This window comes from Martes martes (genome assembly GCF_963455335.1).
Source record: "Martes martes genome assembly, chromosome: 6".
NCBI lineage: Eukaryota > Metazoa > Chordata > Mammalia > Carnivora > Mustelidae > Martes > Martes martes.
In genome coordinates, this window is record NC_137893.1 from 106,122,443 (window position 1) to 106,139,417 (window position 16,975).

Here is a 16,975-nt window from a genome sequence, read left to right on the forward strand (position 1 = left end):
ACCATAATAAAAGTAGAAAACATATAGTGCTCAGGCATTATAAGCTAGGTTTGCAGCTAGCTCTTGGTGTTCTCCTGTTGAACATTTCAACAGACAATCTCACAGAACATCAAAATGAGACAAAGCTACTCTATGACCCTGATTAATTGTTATAAAGACAAGCCTGCCCCATAAACATTTCTAAATACAGACAAAAACTTGAACATTATCTAAACCACAAGAATAGCCAAACATTCTATAATGGTTGTATGTCTATCATATTAACATGGTTGATATAAATGGTTGCTGCCTTTTTAGAAATTTGGATTTTACCTCTGTCCAATCTTCCTTTCTCCTAGGTAAGAGATTTGTTATGAATATAGATAATTCTTTCCACTTACTGAAGGTCTCTTTATCCAGGCCAAAGGTCCACTTTCTTAACCCCCCCAAAATTATATGTCACAAACTCAAACCTCGAAATCCTTTCCAGCCCCCTTCTACTGAGATGCCACATGGATTTACAGAGTGTGTGTTCTCCATTATAGTAATAAGTTATTAACCCAGTTTGTTTAACCACAGGCATGTTCCTACCAGGGTTTGTTTGGAGGTGATTAACAGTGTCTGAGTATACAAAGGCATAAATTATCTTAGGAAATACAGAAAAAGTCATATGCTAAAGAGTATGTAACAGAATCTTCGATATATATATATTATATATTACACATTATAGGTTATAATTAATAGTCACTTAAGAGAAATAAAATAAGCATAGACAACTATGGGAAGTTTTTCTTTCCTAGCTCAACAGAAGTTGATTGTTTCTCCTACAATATAGATGGAAAAGCAGTTAATACAAATTTGTGATATGTCAATTTTAAATAATTGTTAATTCACAAAAAACAGCTTTTTACATTTTTATATATTTTAAAATAATGTCAACTACTGGCATTGTGAGTTTTTCTATATTAAAAATTGTTCATTTTTTTCTCTTAAACTATTGCCAGATATTTCAGAATTGTCTTTAAATGAAATAAACTGCCTACTGTTAATCAGTCTGGATCTTATATCCCATTTTAGTCACCCAAAATAAGAATATCTTTGACAAAATATTTGTCAAAATATTTGTCAAAAATATTTGTCAAAACCCGTACATGCTTGAGATGATCTGGAATCATCAACTGTAATCACAAGACAAGATAGTGTATGAGTTATTTTAGAGGACACTCTGAAGTCATTTTGATTTATCCCTGAAAAAATAATCATCTAAGTATATTTGCATTCAATTAATCTGCTTCTGTGACAAGAAGAAAATCATTCTAGTCACAGTACACCCGGTTTTGCATCTACTCGAGATACCTGGAGTTTACCAAACAAGTTAAAAATGAAAGCTATTTTATCAATATATATTTGGTTATTAAACTTTTGGAATATTAGCAATAGTTATTCAGAATTTCTATTTAGAGCTTATTTCTCACCTAGAAACTAATACAATTGGATTAGGGAAAATGTGGACTAATTAATGTAAAATTGATCAATAATTCAGTGAAAGTAATCCAAATTCATGATAATCTCCAGGTAATAAACTGAAAGTTTAAATTCAACATACACATGAAGGAGTCATATGGTGGTACTCATTTTACATGAATGATCCAAACACTGAGATGACAAAGGCATGTTTTGAAGAAGTAAATGCATTTATAACATGTGTCAGATCTGGACATTGCACTTCCAAGTTCAATCTTGTTTATAACTTTTGGACACAAATTTTGAATGAATGTTGACACTATCTTGTCAGGAAATGACTGTCTATCTTGAGATTATTATTTTAATTAATAAATGAAAAGTGAAAATAATGCTGGAATTATCCTAGGGCACTGAATACTCCAAGTAATTTTATAAAGAAAACAATAAATACATTACTCACTGATTGCTATTGTAGATGTCAGTACAGGTGGAATTGTTCTTACAAGTATTCATTTTACAGTCTTTGGATTCTTGTTCGCAAAAACTTCCTTCCCAACCAGGTAAGCAGACACACTGGTAGCTCTAAAGGAATATGAAAATTATACAACCTTTAGGTTATTTCTTGCTATTAAGCCTATAATATAGTTATTATTCCTGGCTAGTTTGATCTCTGTCAATTTATGTCTGTTTTAATTCTTACAGAATGTTAATACTTCCCCCAAATTACTTTTACCACAGATTAAAAACTATGTGAACAGTTTCTTAAGTATTTAATTTGATAAAAATAAATATGTATTATGTTCTGGACACAAAACTCTTGGTTTTGTTATATCTTATATATTTGTTATATCTTATTTTTATATCTTAATATAAAAACAGTGTATTAGTAATAGGAGGTTAGTGATGGTGTAAAACTAAATAACTAAATACATAACTCAGCAACTAGCTCACGAGTTAAAAAATATATATAACTACAACAAATAAGCCTTCTGACCATTTTGTGGCATTATTTACAAATAATCTATGTCAATACAGTATTGTTAGTCAACTGAAGCTGCTAAACTTTGAATAGCGTTTTTCTAAGAGATAGAGTAGGCCAATAACAGTATTTAAAACACTAAAACTCAAAATACTAAAATACTTTTCCAGGATTGGGAAAACAAAATCAAAGTACTGTGGAACAATAATTTATATATTAGAAATACTTTCAAAGAACAAGGGCTCTTATAAAAAAATAGAATTTGGGCTTTTACATTTAAAGATTCTAGATTTAGAATAATGAAAAATACTAAAATCAATGTTAGCTGTTTTCTTAATCTTCACTGTTTCATATAGTAGCCACTAGCCACATGTGATTATAGAGCATTGACATGTGGCTAGTATCAAATGAGATGTGACTGAATTTGAAGATTTAGTATGAAAAAAGGATATAAAACATTTTACTAATAATTTTATTACTTACATGTTATAATGGTAATGATTGAATATAAAGAGTTAAACAAAACATATTAAAATTAACTTCCTTTAACTTTTTGTATTGTGGCTGTTAGAAAATTTAAAACACACACACAGGTCTCATTACTTTTCCCTGAGACAGAGCTGTGCTAGGTGATGGCAACCCAGTTTCTCTACTTGCAAATATAGTTAAGAAGTCTATCTAGTTAGATGCACATATATGAGGAGCAGGAGCTCTCTGAGATTAAGGAACCTCTTGTACTTTAATACATTCTAGCTTCTTGAGGAGGTCTGGCACCTAACAGATGCTTAATACATGTTGGGTGAACACATGAAAAATAATAAATATGATAGTAAAAGTAAAAGCCAAAGTAACCAGAATGGATTTCAAAAGGATTCTATGTTTGCTAGAGGTGAATAGCAAATTTGTTTTGAGCATTACAGTCAAACAACATCTTAATCAGAGAAACAAATAAATTCATGCTCCCTGTATTTGCATTTAGGTTACAATAATTCAAATGTATGAGAAATGCCACTGAGTATTCTGCTTTGGTTTAATAGGGTCAATTGGTTTGCTATGGCTTGTGAGCAGCTGAAAAGCAGAGAGTGATGAGAGCCACCACATTGTCAACTTTGGGTTTTATTCTTGACATATGTGTTAGTTCTCCGGGGTTCTCATTAATACTATTCATGGTTTTTTTGATTTTTGCAGTAATTTTTTTTCATGCATTGTGGCCCCTACATTGTTAATGTTCTCAATGAGTTCGGTTACATTTGGAAAGTTTTCACTTATTGTATTTGGCTTATTATTTTTCCTTCCCTTTTTTGTAAGCATTGATAAAAGACTTACAAGAAATTTGGTATAATGATTATATTTGAAATGGAAGCAATTCTATAGTAAGCAAGGCCAGTAAATGTCTGCTGTAGGTAAATGCAGAAAACTACACAATTCAGTGATGGAATTTAAGGTAGAGTGGGATGGAAAACATATGCATAAGTCTGTGGGACAATGAGGTGCCCTGTTCACTTTCTATGATGTATGAATCATCTTTGTAAAGACAAAAACACAAGTCTACTACTGATTTTTATTTTGACATCTCAGTAATAATTTGAAATTAACGTGACAAGTGAGTCAAAAGCCAATCAAATATCTTTTCCATTAAAGCCATACATTCCTTAAAAGCTAATAATTATTGGTATTCTTGATGACTTAATAATTAGTAGAAAATTATCATCAATTTAATGGTATAATTATCATTAAAGTGTAAGGTACAACAGCAGTAATCTCTAGATATGATAAAATCTGTACAAAAAGGAAATATTAAAAACTGAGGAAAATATAGGTTTTAAATAATTAAACATTACAAATATAAATTTTGAAGAAAGCAGAAATGAATATGAACTAGAAATAACCCAGAGTTCAAGTATTTCTATTCATCTGTTGCTAACTTAATTCAGAAGCATTTTTCTGAATTTAGACACTCTTTGTACAAGGCACTTTCCCATTCAACATTGAAAAGTTAATTAATTCCAGTAATTTAAAATAACAGTTAAAGGCAAAATACTATTTTTAAACCATATTACCAAAAACCATATTGTCCAAAAATAACATTAAGAGAGTAACCACAGATTCAGGAACCTCTCCAGACCAATGTTGGATAAGTACAAAGAAAACACATTGAGGGAGAATGAAAGATGAAGAGTAAATTTTAAAAGCAACTGAGGAATAAAGACACATTACCTTCAAGCAGCCAAAGATTAACATCTTATTTCCCAGTAGTAGAAGCAAGAACCTAGTAACAAATATTCTAATGGAGTGAAAGAAAATAACTAGGAGTGAAAGAAAATAACTATCAACCTAAAAATCTATGGCCAGTAAAAAATACCCTTTTGGGGGAAGGAGAATAAACACATTTTTAGAAAACCAACACCTGAGAATTTACTGCAATGTTTAAGATTGTGGGTATCTGTTGACAACCAGCCAGGATTTCAACTATGCTCTGAGAATTATTTACTATGTAATTATAAGCATGTTGTTTAATCTCAAGGGACATCAGAAATAATGGTACCTGATTGATAAGGGTGTGAGGATTAAATGAGTACCTAATATAGAACTTCATAAGATATCTGACCTACAGTAAGAATCCAGTGAATTTTAACTAAAACGTTCTTTTTTGTGGGGGAGGGGGAAAGGGAGAGAGAGAATCTTAAGTAGGCTCTACACCTACCTGGGTCTCAGTCTCACAACCCTGAGATCATGACCTGAGCTGAAGTCAAGAGTCAGACACTTAACAGACTGAGTCACCCAGTCCCGCTGAAAATGTTCTTTTATCCAGTGAATTATTCAAGTAGTCTGAACTATTCCTCAGTTTCTGATTCCTGCTCCTTTGACATTTTTCCGCCTGGAATACTTTTACTTATTTCCTCCAAACCCATCTTTCCAAAGTTTATTCTTCCCTCAAGGTTAAACTATCATATTCTAACTGAACCATGATCATTTCCTACAGTATACTTTCCTCTCTCACAATTTCTATTTTATCTTTTTTTTGATACTTTTAAAGTACATGAGTTACTCATATACATATTCTGTTTAGTAGTACATAAGTGTTACTTAGTACTTATGATATCTAAAAATATTTTATTGTTTTTGTCTAATGTAAAATATAAATAAAACATAAATTCTAAGAAGGCATGAACTAATGTTTTTTGTTCAGTTATCATCAATATTTGGAATACTGTTTGTATCAGATGAAAAGAATGAATATTAGAACATAAGATATATATGATACTAATTGGTAATAATATAGTCATGGTGAATATTTTGTTTAGGAACTTTTTAGATATTAAATCATCTCATTTTCCTAACAAGAAAAAGTACATTTTAAAATACCTTTAAATAACCCTTCATATAAATGTTTAACTAAAAACCATTTCTATAACTAAGGATTAGAAATTCCAATAAAAGAAAATAGGATTAGTTCCACTACAAAAAGTGCTTATATATTCAGATCATTATATTTGACTCAATCTTAGTCACAAAATTTATCTTACAAAAAATATTTCCTGTGTAAAACTTACTTTTAGATTCCTGAAAATGTAGATACACACAAAAAGAATAAAAGTAACATTTTTAAATTGTGGTCTTTTTCTGGCACATTACTCATATCTAGGCAAAAGAACAAAGATTTCTTTTTTTATTAATAAAATCTTAAAAAAATAAAGTAAAATTCATAATAAGTTCAGTCCTTGTAATAATAAAGAGCTCTCAGGGGGAGAAGCAAGATGCCAAAGGAGTAGGAGACCTAAATATCACCAAGTCCCAGGAGTTCAGCTAGATAGTTATCAAACCATTCTGAACACCTACAAACTCAATAGGAGATCAAAGAGAAGAAGAGCAGTAATTCTAGGAACAGAAAAGCGACCACCTTCTGGAAGGCAGGATGTGCAGAAAAGTGAATCCGTCGTAATATACAGGAATATAGACCTCAGGGGGAGGGCCTGGCTCATGGCAAGCCTTAGAGCAGTGGAGTACAAAATCAGAACTTTTAAAAGTCTGCTCCACTAAGGGACATTGCCCCAGAAGCTAAGCAGGGGGTGGAGCCCTTAAGGGAACAGTGTAGTCTCAGGTCCTGTGGGATCACAAAAAGTCCAGTGGTGTCTGAGTGTGGCAGAACTCCCAGGTGTTGGAGTGGTCACAGATGGAACCTAGGAGTGGTCTTCCAGCTCAGGATTACCTTAAACTGTGATCCAAGACACAGATGGACCACTACTCTTCAAGGAGGGATGCCACAAGTGGGAGATCTGGGGAGATTCCCTCCTTCCTCCTCCAGGAGGAGCAGTGCAGAAGTGCATTGTAGGAATCTGCTGGGTTTGGAGTCTCCAAACAAGGCCTTACACCAGAGACAGAAATGCTAGGTCACAGACTGGGTGAACACAGAATGCGGCCAGAGACCAGGGAGACCAGGGAGATGGGAGTGATTAACTGCTTTTCTCTGAGGGTGCATTGAGAAGTGGGGCCACAAGCTCTCAGCTTGTCCAGGCTGGAGATTGGGAGGCTGCCATTTTCATTCTCCTCCCCCAAATCTGTACGGAATGCATCAGGGAACAAAAGCTACTGAGAGCAAAACCAAGTAGATTACTTAGCCTGGCCCCTGGCAAGGGTGGTGCAATTCTGCCTCAGGCAAAGACCTTCGAGAATCATTGCAACAGGCCCCTCCCCCAGAAGAGAAACAACATCCAGCCAAGACCAAGCTTGGGATACAGTTTCTTCTAACAGATCAAAATAACACTAAATATACCCTAAATCCAGTGCATGGCTTAGCTCTGGTCTCCAGCCTGATTACATTCTTTTCTTTTTTTTCAACCAACTTCTTATCAATTCCTTTTTTTAGAATCTTTTTAAACTTTCATCTTTACAGTTGTATTCCATCTTTTAAACTTTCATCTTTACAGTCGTATTCCATCCCTTCATCATGTTTACACTTATTTTTGTGTGTGTGTCTATATATATATATATATATATATATATATATATATATTGCTTTCTTTAAAATTTTTGGAGGCAGTTTCTTCTAACAGACCAAAATTCATCCAAAATCAAGTATGTGGCTCTGTTCTATTCTCCCCCCACCCCTGATTCTGGGTCTCTTCTGAATTGGTTATTGTATATTTTTCTGAGGTCATTCTTACACTTTTAGTGTTTTGTTCTCTCATTCATCTATTCTTATTTGGATAAAATGACAAGGTGGAAACACTCACCTCAAAAAAAAAAAAAGAACAAGAGACAGCACCAATGGCTAGGGACCTAATCAATATGGACATTAGTAAGATGTCAGATCTAGAGTTCAGAATGATGATTATCAAGGGGCTAGTTGGGTCCAAAAAAAAGCATTGGAATACTAGAGAATCCCTTTCTGGAGAAATAAAATCACTTTCTGGAGAGATAAAAAAACTAAAATCAATCGAGTTGAAATAAAAAAAGCTATTAATGAGGTGCAATCAAAAATGGAGGCTCTTACTGTTAGGATAAATGAGGCAGAAGAGAGAATTAGTGATATAGAAGACCAAATGACAGAGAATAAATAAGCTGAGAAAAAGAGAAACAAACAACTACTGGACCACCAGGGGAGAAATCTAGAGATAAATGATACTAAAAGATGAAACAATATTAGAATAATTGGGATCCCAGAAGAAGAAGAAAGAGAGAGGGGGCAGAAGGTATAATGGAGCACATCATAGTAGAGAATTTCCCTAATATAGCAAAGGGAAAAAGCATCAAAATACAGGAGGCACTGAGAACCCCCTTCAAAATTAATTAAAATAGGTCCACACCCCATCATCTACTATTAAAACTTACAAGTATCAGTGACAAAGAGAAAACCTGAAAGCAGCTCAGGACAAGAGGTCTGTAACATACCTTTGTAGAAATATTAAATTGGCAGCAGACCTATGCACAGAGACCTGGCAGGCCAGAAAGGACTGGCATGATATATTCAGAGCACTAAATGAGAAAAACATGCAGCCAATTATACTATATCCAGCTAGGCTCTCATTGAAAATAGAAGGAGAGATAAAAAGCTTCCAGGACAAACAAAAACGAAAAGAATTTTTAAACACCAAACCAGCCCTACAGGAATTATTGAAAGGGGTCCTCTAAGCAAAGAGAGAGCCCAAAAGTAGTAGACCAGAAAGGAACAGCAACAATATACAGTAACACTCAACTTTACAGGCCATACAATGGCACTAAATTCATACCTTTCAATAGTTACCCTGAATTTAAATGGGATAAATGCCCCAATCAAAAGACACAGGGTATCAGAATGGATAAAAAAAAAAAAAAATAACATGCATCAATATGCTATCTATAGGAAACTCATTTTAGACCCAAAGACACCTCTAGATTCAAACTGACAGGTGGAAAATAATTTACCATGCTAATGGACATCAAAAGAATGCTGGGGTGGCAATCTTTATATCAGATAGATTAGATTTTAAGCCAAAGACTATGAGAGATGAGGAAGGACACTACATCATACTTAAAGGGTCTGTCCAACAAGAAGATCTAACAATTTTAAATATCTATGCCCCTAACATGGTAGTAGCTAATTATATAAACCAATTAATAACAAAATCAAAGAAACACATTGACAATAATATGATAATAGTAGAGGACTTTAAAACCCACCACCACTGAAATGGACAAGCAAAGATCAACAAGGAAATAAAGGCTTTATATGAAATGCTGGACCAGATGGACACCACGATATATTCAGAACATTCCATCCCAAAGCAAAAGAATACACATTCTTCTCTAGTGCACATGAAACATTCTCCAGAACAGATCACATCCTGGGTCACAAATCAGTTCTCAACCAGTACCAAAAGACTGCGATCATTCCTGCATATTTTCAGACCATAATGCTTTGAAACTAGAATTAACCACAAAAAGAAAGTTGGAAAGAACTCAAATACATGGAGGCTAAGGAGCATCCTACTAAAGAATGAATGGTTCAACCAGGAAATTAAAGGAGAATTTAAAAAAAATGATGGAAACAAATGAAAATGAAAACACAAGTATTCAAAATATTTGGGACCCAGCAAAGGCAGTCCTGAGAAGAAAGTATATAGTGATAAAAGCCTTTCTCAAGAAACAAGATAGTCTCAAATACACAACCTAACCCTACACCACAAGGAGCTAGAGAAAGAACAGGAAAGAAAGCCTAAACCCAGCATGAGAAGAGAAATCATAAAGATCAGAGCAGAAATCAATGAAATAGAAACCAAAAGAACCATAGAACAGATCACAAAACTAGGAGCTGGTTCATTGAAAGACTTAATAAGATTGATAAATCCCTGGCCAGATGTATCAAAAAGAAAAGAGGAAGGACCCAAATCAATAAAATCATGAATGAAAGAGGAGAGATCACAACCAACACCAAAGAAATACAAACAATTATAAGAACATATTATGAGCAACTATAAACCAGCAAATTTGACAATCTGGAAGAAATGGATGCATTTCTAGAGATCTATAAACTACCAAAACTGAACCAGGAAGAAATAGAAAACCTGAACAGACCCATAACCAGTAAGGAGATTGAAGCAGTCATTAAAAATCTCCCAACAAAGAAGACCCCAGGGCCACATGGCTTCCCAGGGGAATTCTACAAAACATTTAAATAAGAATTAATTCCTATTCTCCTGAAACTGTTCCAAAAAATAGAAATGTAAGGGAAAGTTCCAAACTCATTTTATGAGGCCAGCATGACCTTGATCCAAAAACCAGACAAAGACCCCATTAAGGAGAATTACAGAGTAATATCCTTGATGAACATGGATGTGAAAATTCTCACCAAAATACTAGCCAAAAGTATCCAATAGTATATTAAAATGATTATCCACCATGACCACGTGGGATTTATTCCTGGCCTGCAAGGATGGTTCAACATCCACATATTAATCAATGTGATACAATACATTAATAAAAGAAAGAACAGACCCATATGATACTCTCAGTAGATGCTGAAAAAGCATTTGGCAAAGAACAGCATACTTTCTTAGTCAAAACTCTTCAAAGTGTAGGCATAGAGGATACATACCTCAATATCATCAAAGCCATCTATGATAAACCCACAGTGAATATCATTCTCGATGGGGAAAAACTGAGAGCTTTCCCCCTAAGGTCAGGAAAACATGGCAGGGATGTGCACTATCACCACTGCTATTCAACATAATACTAGAAGTCTTAGCCTCAGGAATCAGAAAATGAAAAGAAACTAAAGGCATCCAAATCAGCAAAGAAAAAGTTAAACTATTACTCTTTGCAGATGATATGATACTTTATGTGGAAAACCCAAAATATTCTACTCCAAAACTGCTAGAACTCATACAGGAATTCAGTAAAGTGTCAGGATATGAAATCAATGTACAGAAATCAGTTGCATTTCTATACACCAACAGTAAGACAGAAAAAAGAGAAATTAAGGAGTCAATCCCATTTACAATTGCACTCCAAACCATACGATACCTAGGAATAAACCTAACCAAAGAGGCAAAGAATCTATACTCAGAAAACTATAAAGTACTCATGAAAGAAATTGAGGGAGGCACAAAGAAATAGAAAAACGTTCCATTGCATGGATTGGAATTACAAATATTGTGAAAATGTCTATGCTAACTAAAGCAATCTACACATTTAACATAATCCCTATCAAAATACCATCAATTTTTTTTTAAAGAGATGGAACAAATAATCCTAAAATGGAACCTTCTAGACCCTGAATAGTCAGAGGAATGTTGAAAAAGAAAACCAAAATTGGCAGCATCACAATTCCAGACTTTAGGCTCATTACAAAGCTGTAATCATCAAGACAGTATGGTAGTGGCACAAAAACAGACACATAGATCAATGCAACAGAATAAAGAGCCCAGAAATAGACCATCAACTCTATGGTCAACTAATCTTCGACAAAGCAGGAAAGAATGTCCAATAAAAAAAGATGGTCTCTTCAACAAATGGTGTTCAGAAAACTGGACAGCCACATGCAGAAGAATGAAACTGGACCATTTCCTTACACCACACACAAAAATAGACTCCAAGTTGATGAAATACCTCAATGTGAGACATGAATCCATCAAAATCCAAGAGGAGAACACAGACAGCAACCTCTTTGACCTCAGGCACAGCAACTTCTTAGAAACATAGCCAAAGTCAAGGGATGCAAGGATAAAAATGAACTACTGGACTTCATTAAGATCAAAAGCTTTTGCACAGCAAAGGAAACAGTCAACAAAACCAAAAGACAACTGACAGAATGGAAGAAGATATTTGGAAGTGAGATATCAGATAAAGGGCTAGTACCCAAAATCTATAAAGAACTTATCAAACTCAACACCCAAAGAACAAGTAATCCAATCAAGAAATGGGCAGAAGACATGAACAGACGTTTCTGCAAGGAAGACATCCAAATGGACAATAGATACATTAAAAAGTGCTCCAGATCACTTGGCATCAGGGAAATACAAATCAAAACCACAGTGAGATACCACCTCACACCTGTCAGAATGGCTAAAATTAACATGTCTGGAAATGATAGGTATTGGCAAGAATGCAGAGAAAGGAGAACCCTCTCCTACACTGTTGGTTGAAATGCAAACTGGTGTAGCCACTCTGGAAAACAGCACGGAGTTTCCTCAGAAAGTTAAAAATAGTGCTACCCTATGACCCAGCAATTGCACTACTGGGTATTTACCCTGAAGATACAAATGTAGTGATCCAAAGGGGCACTTGCACCCAAGTGTTTACAGCAACAATGTCCACAATAGCCAAACTATGGAAAGAACCTAGATGTCCATCAACAGAGGAACGGATAAAGAAGATGTAAGATACACACACACACAACCACACACACACACACACACACACACACACACACACACACACACACACAGGAATACTATGCAGCCATCAAAAATGAAATCTTGCCATTTGCAATGACATGGATGGAACTACAGGGCATTATGCTGAGCAAAATAAGTCAATCAGAGAAAGACAATTATCATATGATCTCTCTGATATGAGGAATTTGAGAGGCAGGGTGGGGTGTCGTGGGGTGTAGTGAGGAAAAAATGAAACAAGATGCAACTGGGGAAGGAGATAAACCGTAAGAGACTCTTAATCTCAGGAAAGAATCTGAGGGTTGCTGGGGGGTGGGGGGGAGGGCTGAGGTGGCTGGGTTATGGACATTGGGAAGGGTATGTGCTATGGTGAGTGTTGTGAATTGTGTAAGACTGATGATTCAGAGACCTGTACCCCTGAAGCAAATAATACATTATATGTTAATTAAAAAAAAATGTTCTCCAAAAAAAAAAAGGAAGAATGAGCTCTGCCTATTGACTTATAGTCAATTTCCTTTTAATGTTATTTTTAGAATTCATTTTAATCTATAAAAACTTACAAAATTGGCTATAGACATAAAGACTGCCAAATGCTATATATAATGATACTCAGGATCAGATATAATATAGTAATATTTATTCTTAAAAACAACCAGATCTATGTTAATATGATTTCTTTGAACTATAGAAAGTGATTCATCTTGGTGCTTTAAGTCTAAGGTGAAGTAATATGTATTATTCTGACAGAAAGTTAATGGGATATTTAAAAACAATTTCTGCCAAAAGTTATAAATGCTGAATTTGATTGAACATATTTTGAAACAATGCAATGAAAATACATGTTAAATTGAGTGGTACTTTCAAGGCCGAACTCTTTTAGAAAAACACAGTTTCTTTAACTTGGGGAAATGTAATAGATAAAGAGAATGAAAAGCCACATGTTAGATGTGAATGTTGATAGGGCATAAATCAAACTATATTGACCTTTTAAAAACATTTTCTAAAGGAAGTATAAACCTATAATAAACTCATTCATTGTGTTCATATAAAGTTTTTTTGATTAGTAATAAGAAAAACAGATTAGTATTAGTGCCTATTCTAAATGAGGAAATGTCTTTAAGTACAAAGTTCCACTTTCACTACAATTAGTTCTTTTTTGTTATAATTAATTCATTATAATTTCATTCTTTTATTGAATGTACTACCTTAGTAAACAATTTGCAATCCTTTCCAAAAGGTTTCCTTACCTGTAACATTTTCTTCTTCCCATTTTTTTTTTTTTTAAGATTTTATTTATTTATATGAGAGAGAGAAAAGCAGTCAGGAGAGGTAGAGAGCAGGAGCAGTGGGAGGAGCACAGGGAGAAGCAAACTCCCTGTTGAGCAGGAATCCCAACTTGGGGCTTGATCCTAGGATCCAGATATCATTACCTGAGCTGAAGGCAGGTGCTTAACTGAACCACTGATGTGTCCCACCTTTAATATTTTTTTTTCTTTCTTTTTTCTTCCTCTCTCTCTCTCTCTCTCTCTCTCTCTCTCTTTCTTTCCTCTTTTTTCTTTTCTTTTCTTTCTTTCATTCATTCTTTTTCTTTCTTTTCTCTCCTTCCTTCTCTGTTTCTCTCCTTCCTTCCCACCTTTCCTGCCTTTCTTCTCTCCTCTTTTTAAGAATGTGTTTAAAACTAGACTAAATGGGCTTAGGCTACCAGTACCAGAACTTTATTCTTTACCAATAATACAGCTACCGTGGGAAAACAACTATTCTGTCCTCAAACACATTTCTAGTATCCTGAATACTGATTTCCATATTGATTCAATTTGACAATTGGAGATATAGTCTATTACCCAAAGCTTTATCCCCAGGACATATATAATATGTAAGAATACAAAAACTATAATCTTCTGAAAGAGTATCACAGACATAAAGATATGAAAATATGAGTGCAATTCTGCTGTAGATAGTGTAGATATTTGGGACAATTACTTCTTGGTCTGAAAGCCAAATGACAATGATAAAGCACATCATAAGCTAAACATCGGTTATTTTCCCCCATCAGGCTTTTTCTAAAATATTTCACAGAAAGGGAGCTGGGTGGCTTAGTCGCTGAGACTCCTGGTTTTGGCTCAGGTCATGATCTCAGGGTCTTGAGATCCAGCCCATACTGGCCCCACACTGGGTGGGGAGTCTGCTTGGGATTCTTTCCCCGATCCCTCTCCCTGTGGTCCTCCCGCTGTTCACATTCTCTCTCTCTCAAATAAGTAGAATCTTAAAAAATATTTTACAGAAAGTTCCTTTTCTCATATTGTTTTCTGGTACATTAGAAAGCCCACAAAATTTTACATCTTTTATTACTCAAGGCTGTCTTAAAACATTAGATTATTTGGTCCAATGGTTTTAAAATTTTTTATTAATTTTTAGTAGAAGCCCTCATACAAACATAATTCCCCAGGAAGTGAAAGGAAATAAAGCAGCATAAAGCAGATCTGCTCTGAGTGAAGCAAGGAAAGAAGTTCTACCCGTTTAGCTGTCTTAGCCACTCTCTCCCTTCCCCATCTGCCGCTAAGGATATTATGAAGCCCAATGAGTCTCCAAACCCACAGACTGAAGAACACTGAACCAACCAACCTACTTCGTTTTTTAATGAAGAAACTGAACTGAGGGAGGTTAAATTAATTGTTCAAGCTACTATAACCAGCTGACGGCAAAACTGGAATTAGAACTCATGTCTCTTTATTCCCCCCCTCCAGTATTTCTAAATGTAGCTTTAAAAAATCAATTCAAGGGCGCCTGGGTGGCTCAGTGGGTTAAGCCGCTGCCTTTGGCTCGGGTCATGATCTCAGGGTCCTCGGATCAAGTCCCACATCGGGCACTCTGCTCAGCAGGGAGCCTGCTTCACTCTCTCTCTCTCTCTCTCTCTCTCTGCCTGCCTCTCTGTCTACTTGTGATCTCTCTCTGTCAAATAAATAAATAAAATCTTAAAAAAAATCAATTTAAAACATCTGGTAAATTAGTAAATTCAGAAATATATTTTTTGAAATGTACCTTGAAGACAACCTGAGAATTTTAAGGCAATCTTCAAATCATGTACATTGAATAAACCTCTTACATGAATTTCCATATTCTTTTTTTTTCTGTGTATCAGAAAGTTGCCAAATGGTCTAAATGATACCAACATGCAAACAGCAGTGACCAATAATCATGACCCCCTACTCTCATAATAGAGATGGCAATGGAGACAGCCATGCTATTAACATTATAACTGATATTAATTGGTTTATAACCAACATTGTAAACACACAGCTTGAACTGTACACATATGAACTAAAGAGAACCACCCTGATCTTATGGGTTATTTTCAGGTTAGACATAGCAATGCTCATCCTCACTGAAATTGATAGTGATAGAGAGCAGAGTGAGTAAAAAATCACTGCTTCAATTGAAGGATGCAGTCATGGGATATTTGCAGTCTCAGGATATATGTAAATCAGCATGTCTGAAAGTTTTCAAACCACAAGTATGGAACTCAGTTCCAGTATAGCAACCCCAAGGAAAACGAACAATCTAAAAAATTAGAAAAGTAAGCTAGGTTTTTTCACAGTAGCTATAGAAACAAGTACCAAACATAATGCAATATTGGCATGTTGTTTTATATAATTTCCAACACCCCTTTACAAAAGATCATGTTACCACTTTGTGAAGTGAAATAAAATAATGAACATGAGATAATATAAAGACATTTTGAACATGTTTTTAACCTGTTGATTGTTTTATGTATTGTAAAACTTTAGCTCTTGTTAACTTTTATTTATCAGGATTTTCATTTTAAGTTCTGTAAGATTAGGTAGAGTTTTTTTACACTTAAACAGAAAGCATTTATATGCAACACTTTATTATTTATAACACAATATATTACATATTATTATAGACATATCTAGCATATATGATAATGCATATATACCATAAATTCTACATTATATACATTTAATTGAATTTAATGCCATTTGAACATAAAGCTTATTTTCAGAGTTAAAGGAACAACTTTCAGCATATACCAAACATTTAGTATTACTGTATTTTTTTTCCTTTTTAAAACACAATTATTTCCTAGCAATTGCCAAGAGGAATTCTAGCATATCACAGTTAGAAGAGCACTGATTAGAAAGTCATAATATAAACTGGCTTTGTTTTTCATGACCTTAACAATTTGAATGCTTTGTATTTGTAGGTTACAATTTACTATCATGGTTTTATCACAGGCTGAAAAGCTACGTTTTCAGTAGAAATCAGTAGTAAGAAGGGTGAAAGAAGAACCCAGCCACAGGTGCTGTAACAGAGGAAGCAGAGGGCAGGAAGTTCTAGAACCCTGTAACCGTGGTTAGAAAAGAGGGAACTACAATTTCAAATATCCCTCCAATCCAATAATAACTCCCAAAAGCAAATGTGTTATTCTCAAATTTAATAAATGATGAAAACAAGCCCTCCAAGATGTGTTTGGCATTTTACAATTGAACATTATTGATTTGATTACTACTTCTCCTTCTCCTCAGGATAATCAAAGGATTCTTTTCTTCCTTCCTCCTCCCTCCCTCCTTCCTCCCTCTCTCTCTTCCTTTCTTCCTTCGTCATCCCTCCCTTCCTTCCTTTCTTCCTCTCTCTTCTCCCTCCTTATTCCTTCCTCTGGAGT

General features: G+C 34.6%; 1 protein-coding gene across 1 annotated transcript in view; it reads right to left on the reverse strand.

Annotated features, from left to right (window-relative positions):
• EYS (eyes shut homolog) overlaps window positions 1–16,975 on the reverse strand; it is a gene marked incomplete at both ends in the record, with an annotated part of 1,618,725 nt that overhangs the window by 1,147,255 nt on the left and 454,495 nt on the right. Inside the window, one exon of the mRNA XM_080805925.1 lies at window positions 1,904–2,025. Within this exon, the coding sequence (XP_080662051.1) occupies window positions 1,904–2,025 (122 nt within the window). The remainder of the gene's footprint in view (window positions 1–1,903; window positions 2,026–16,975) is intronic.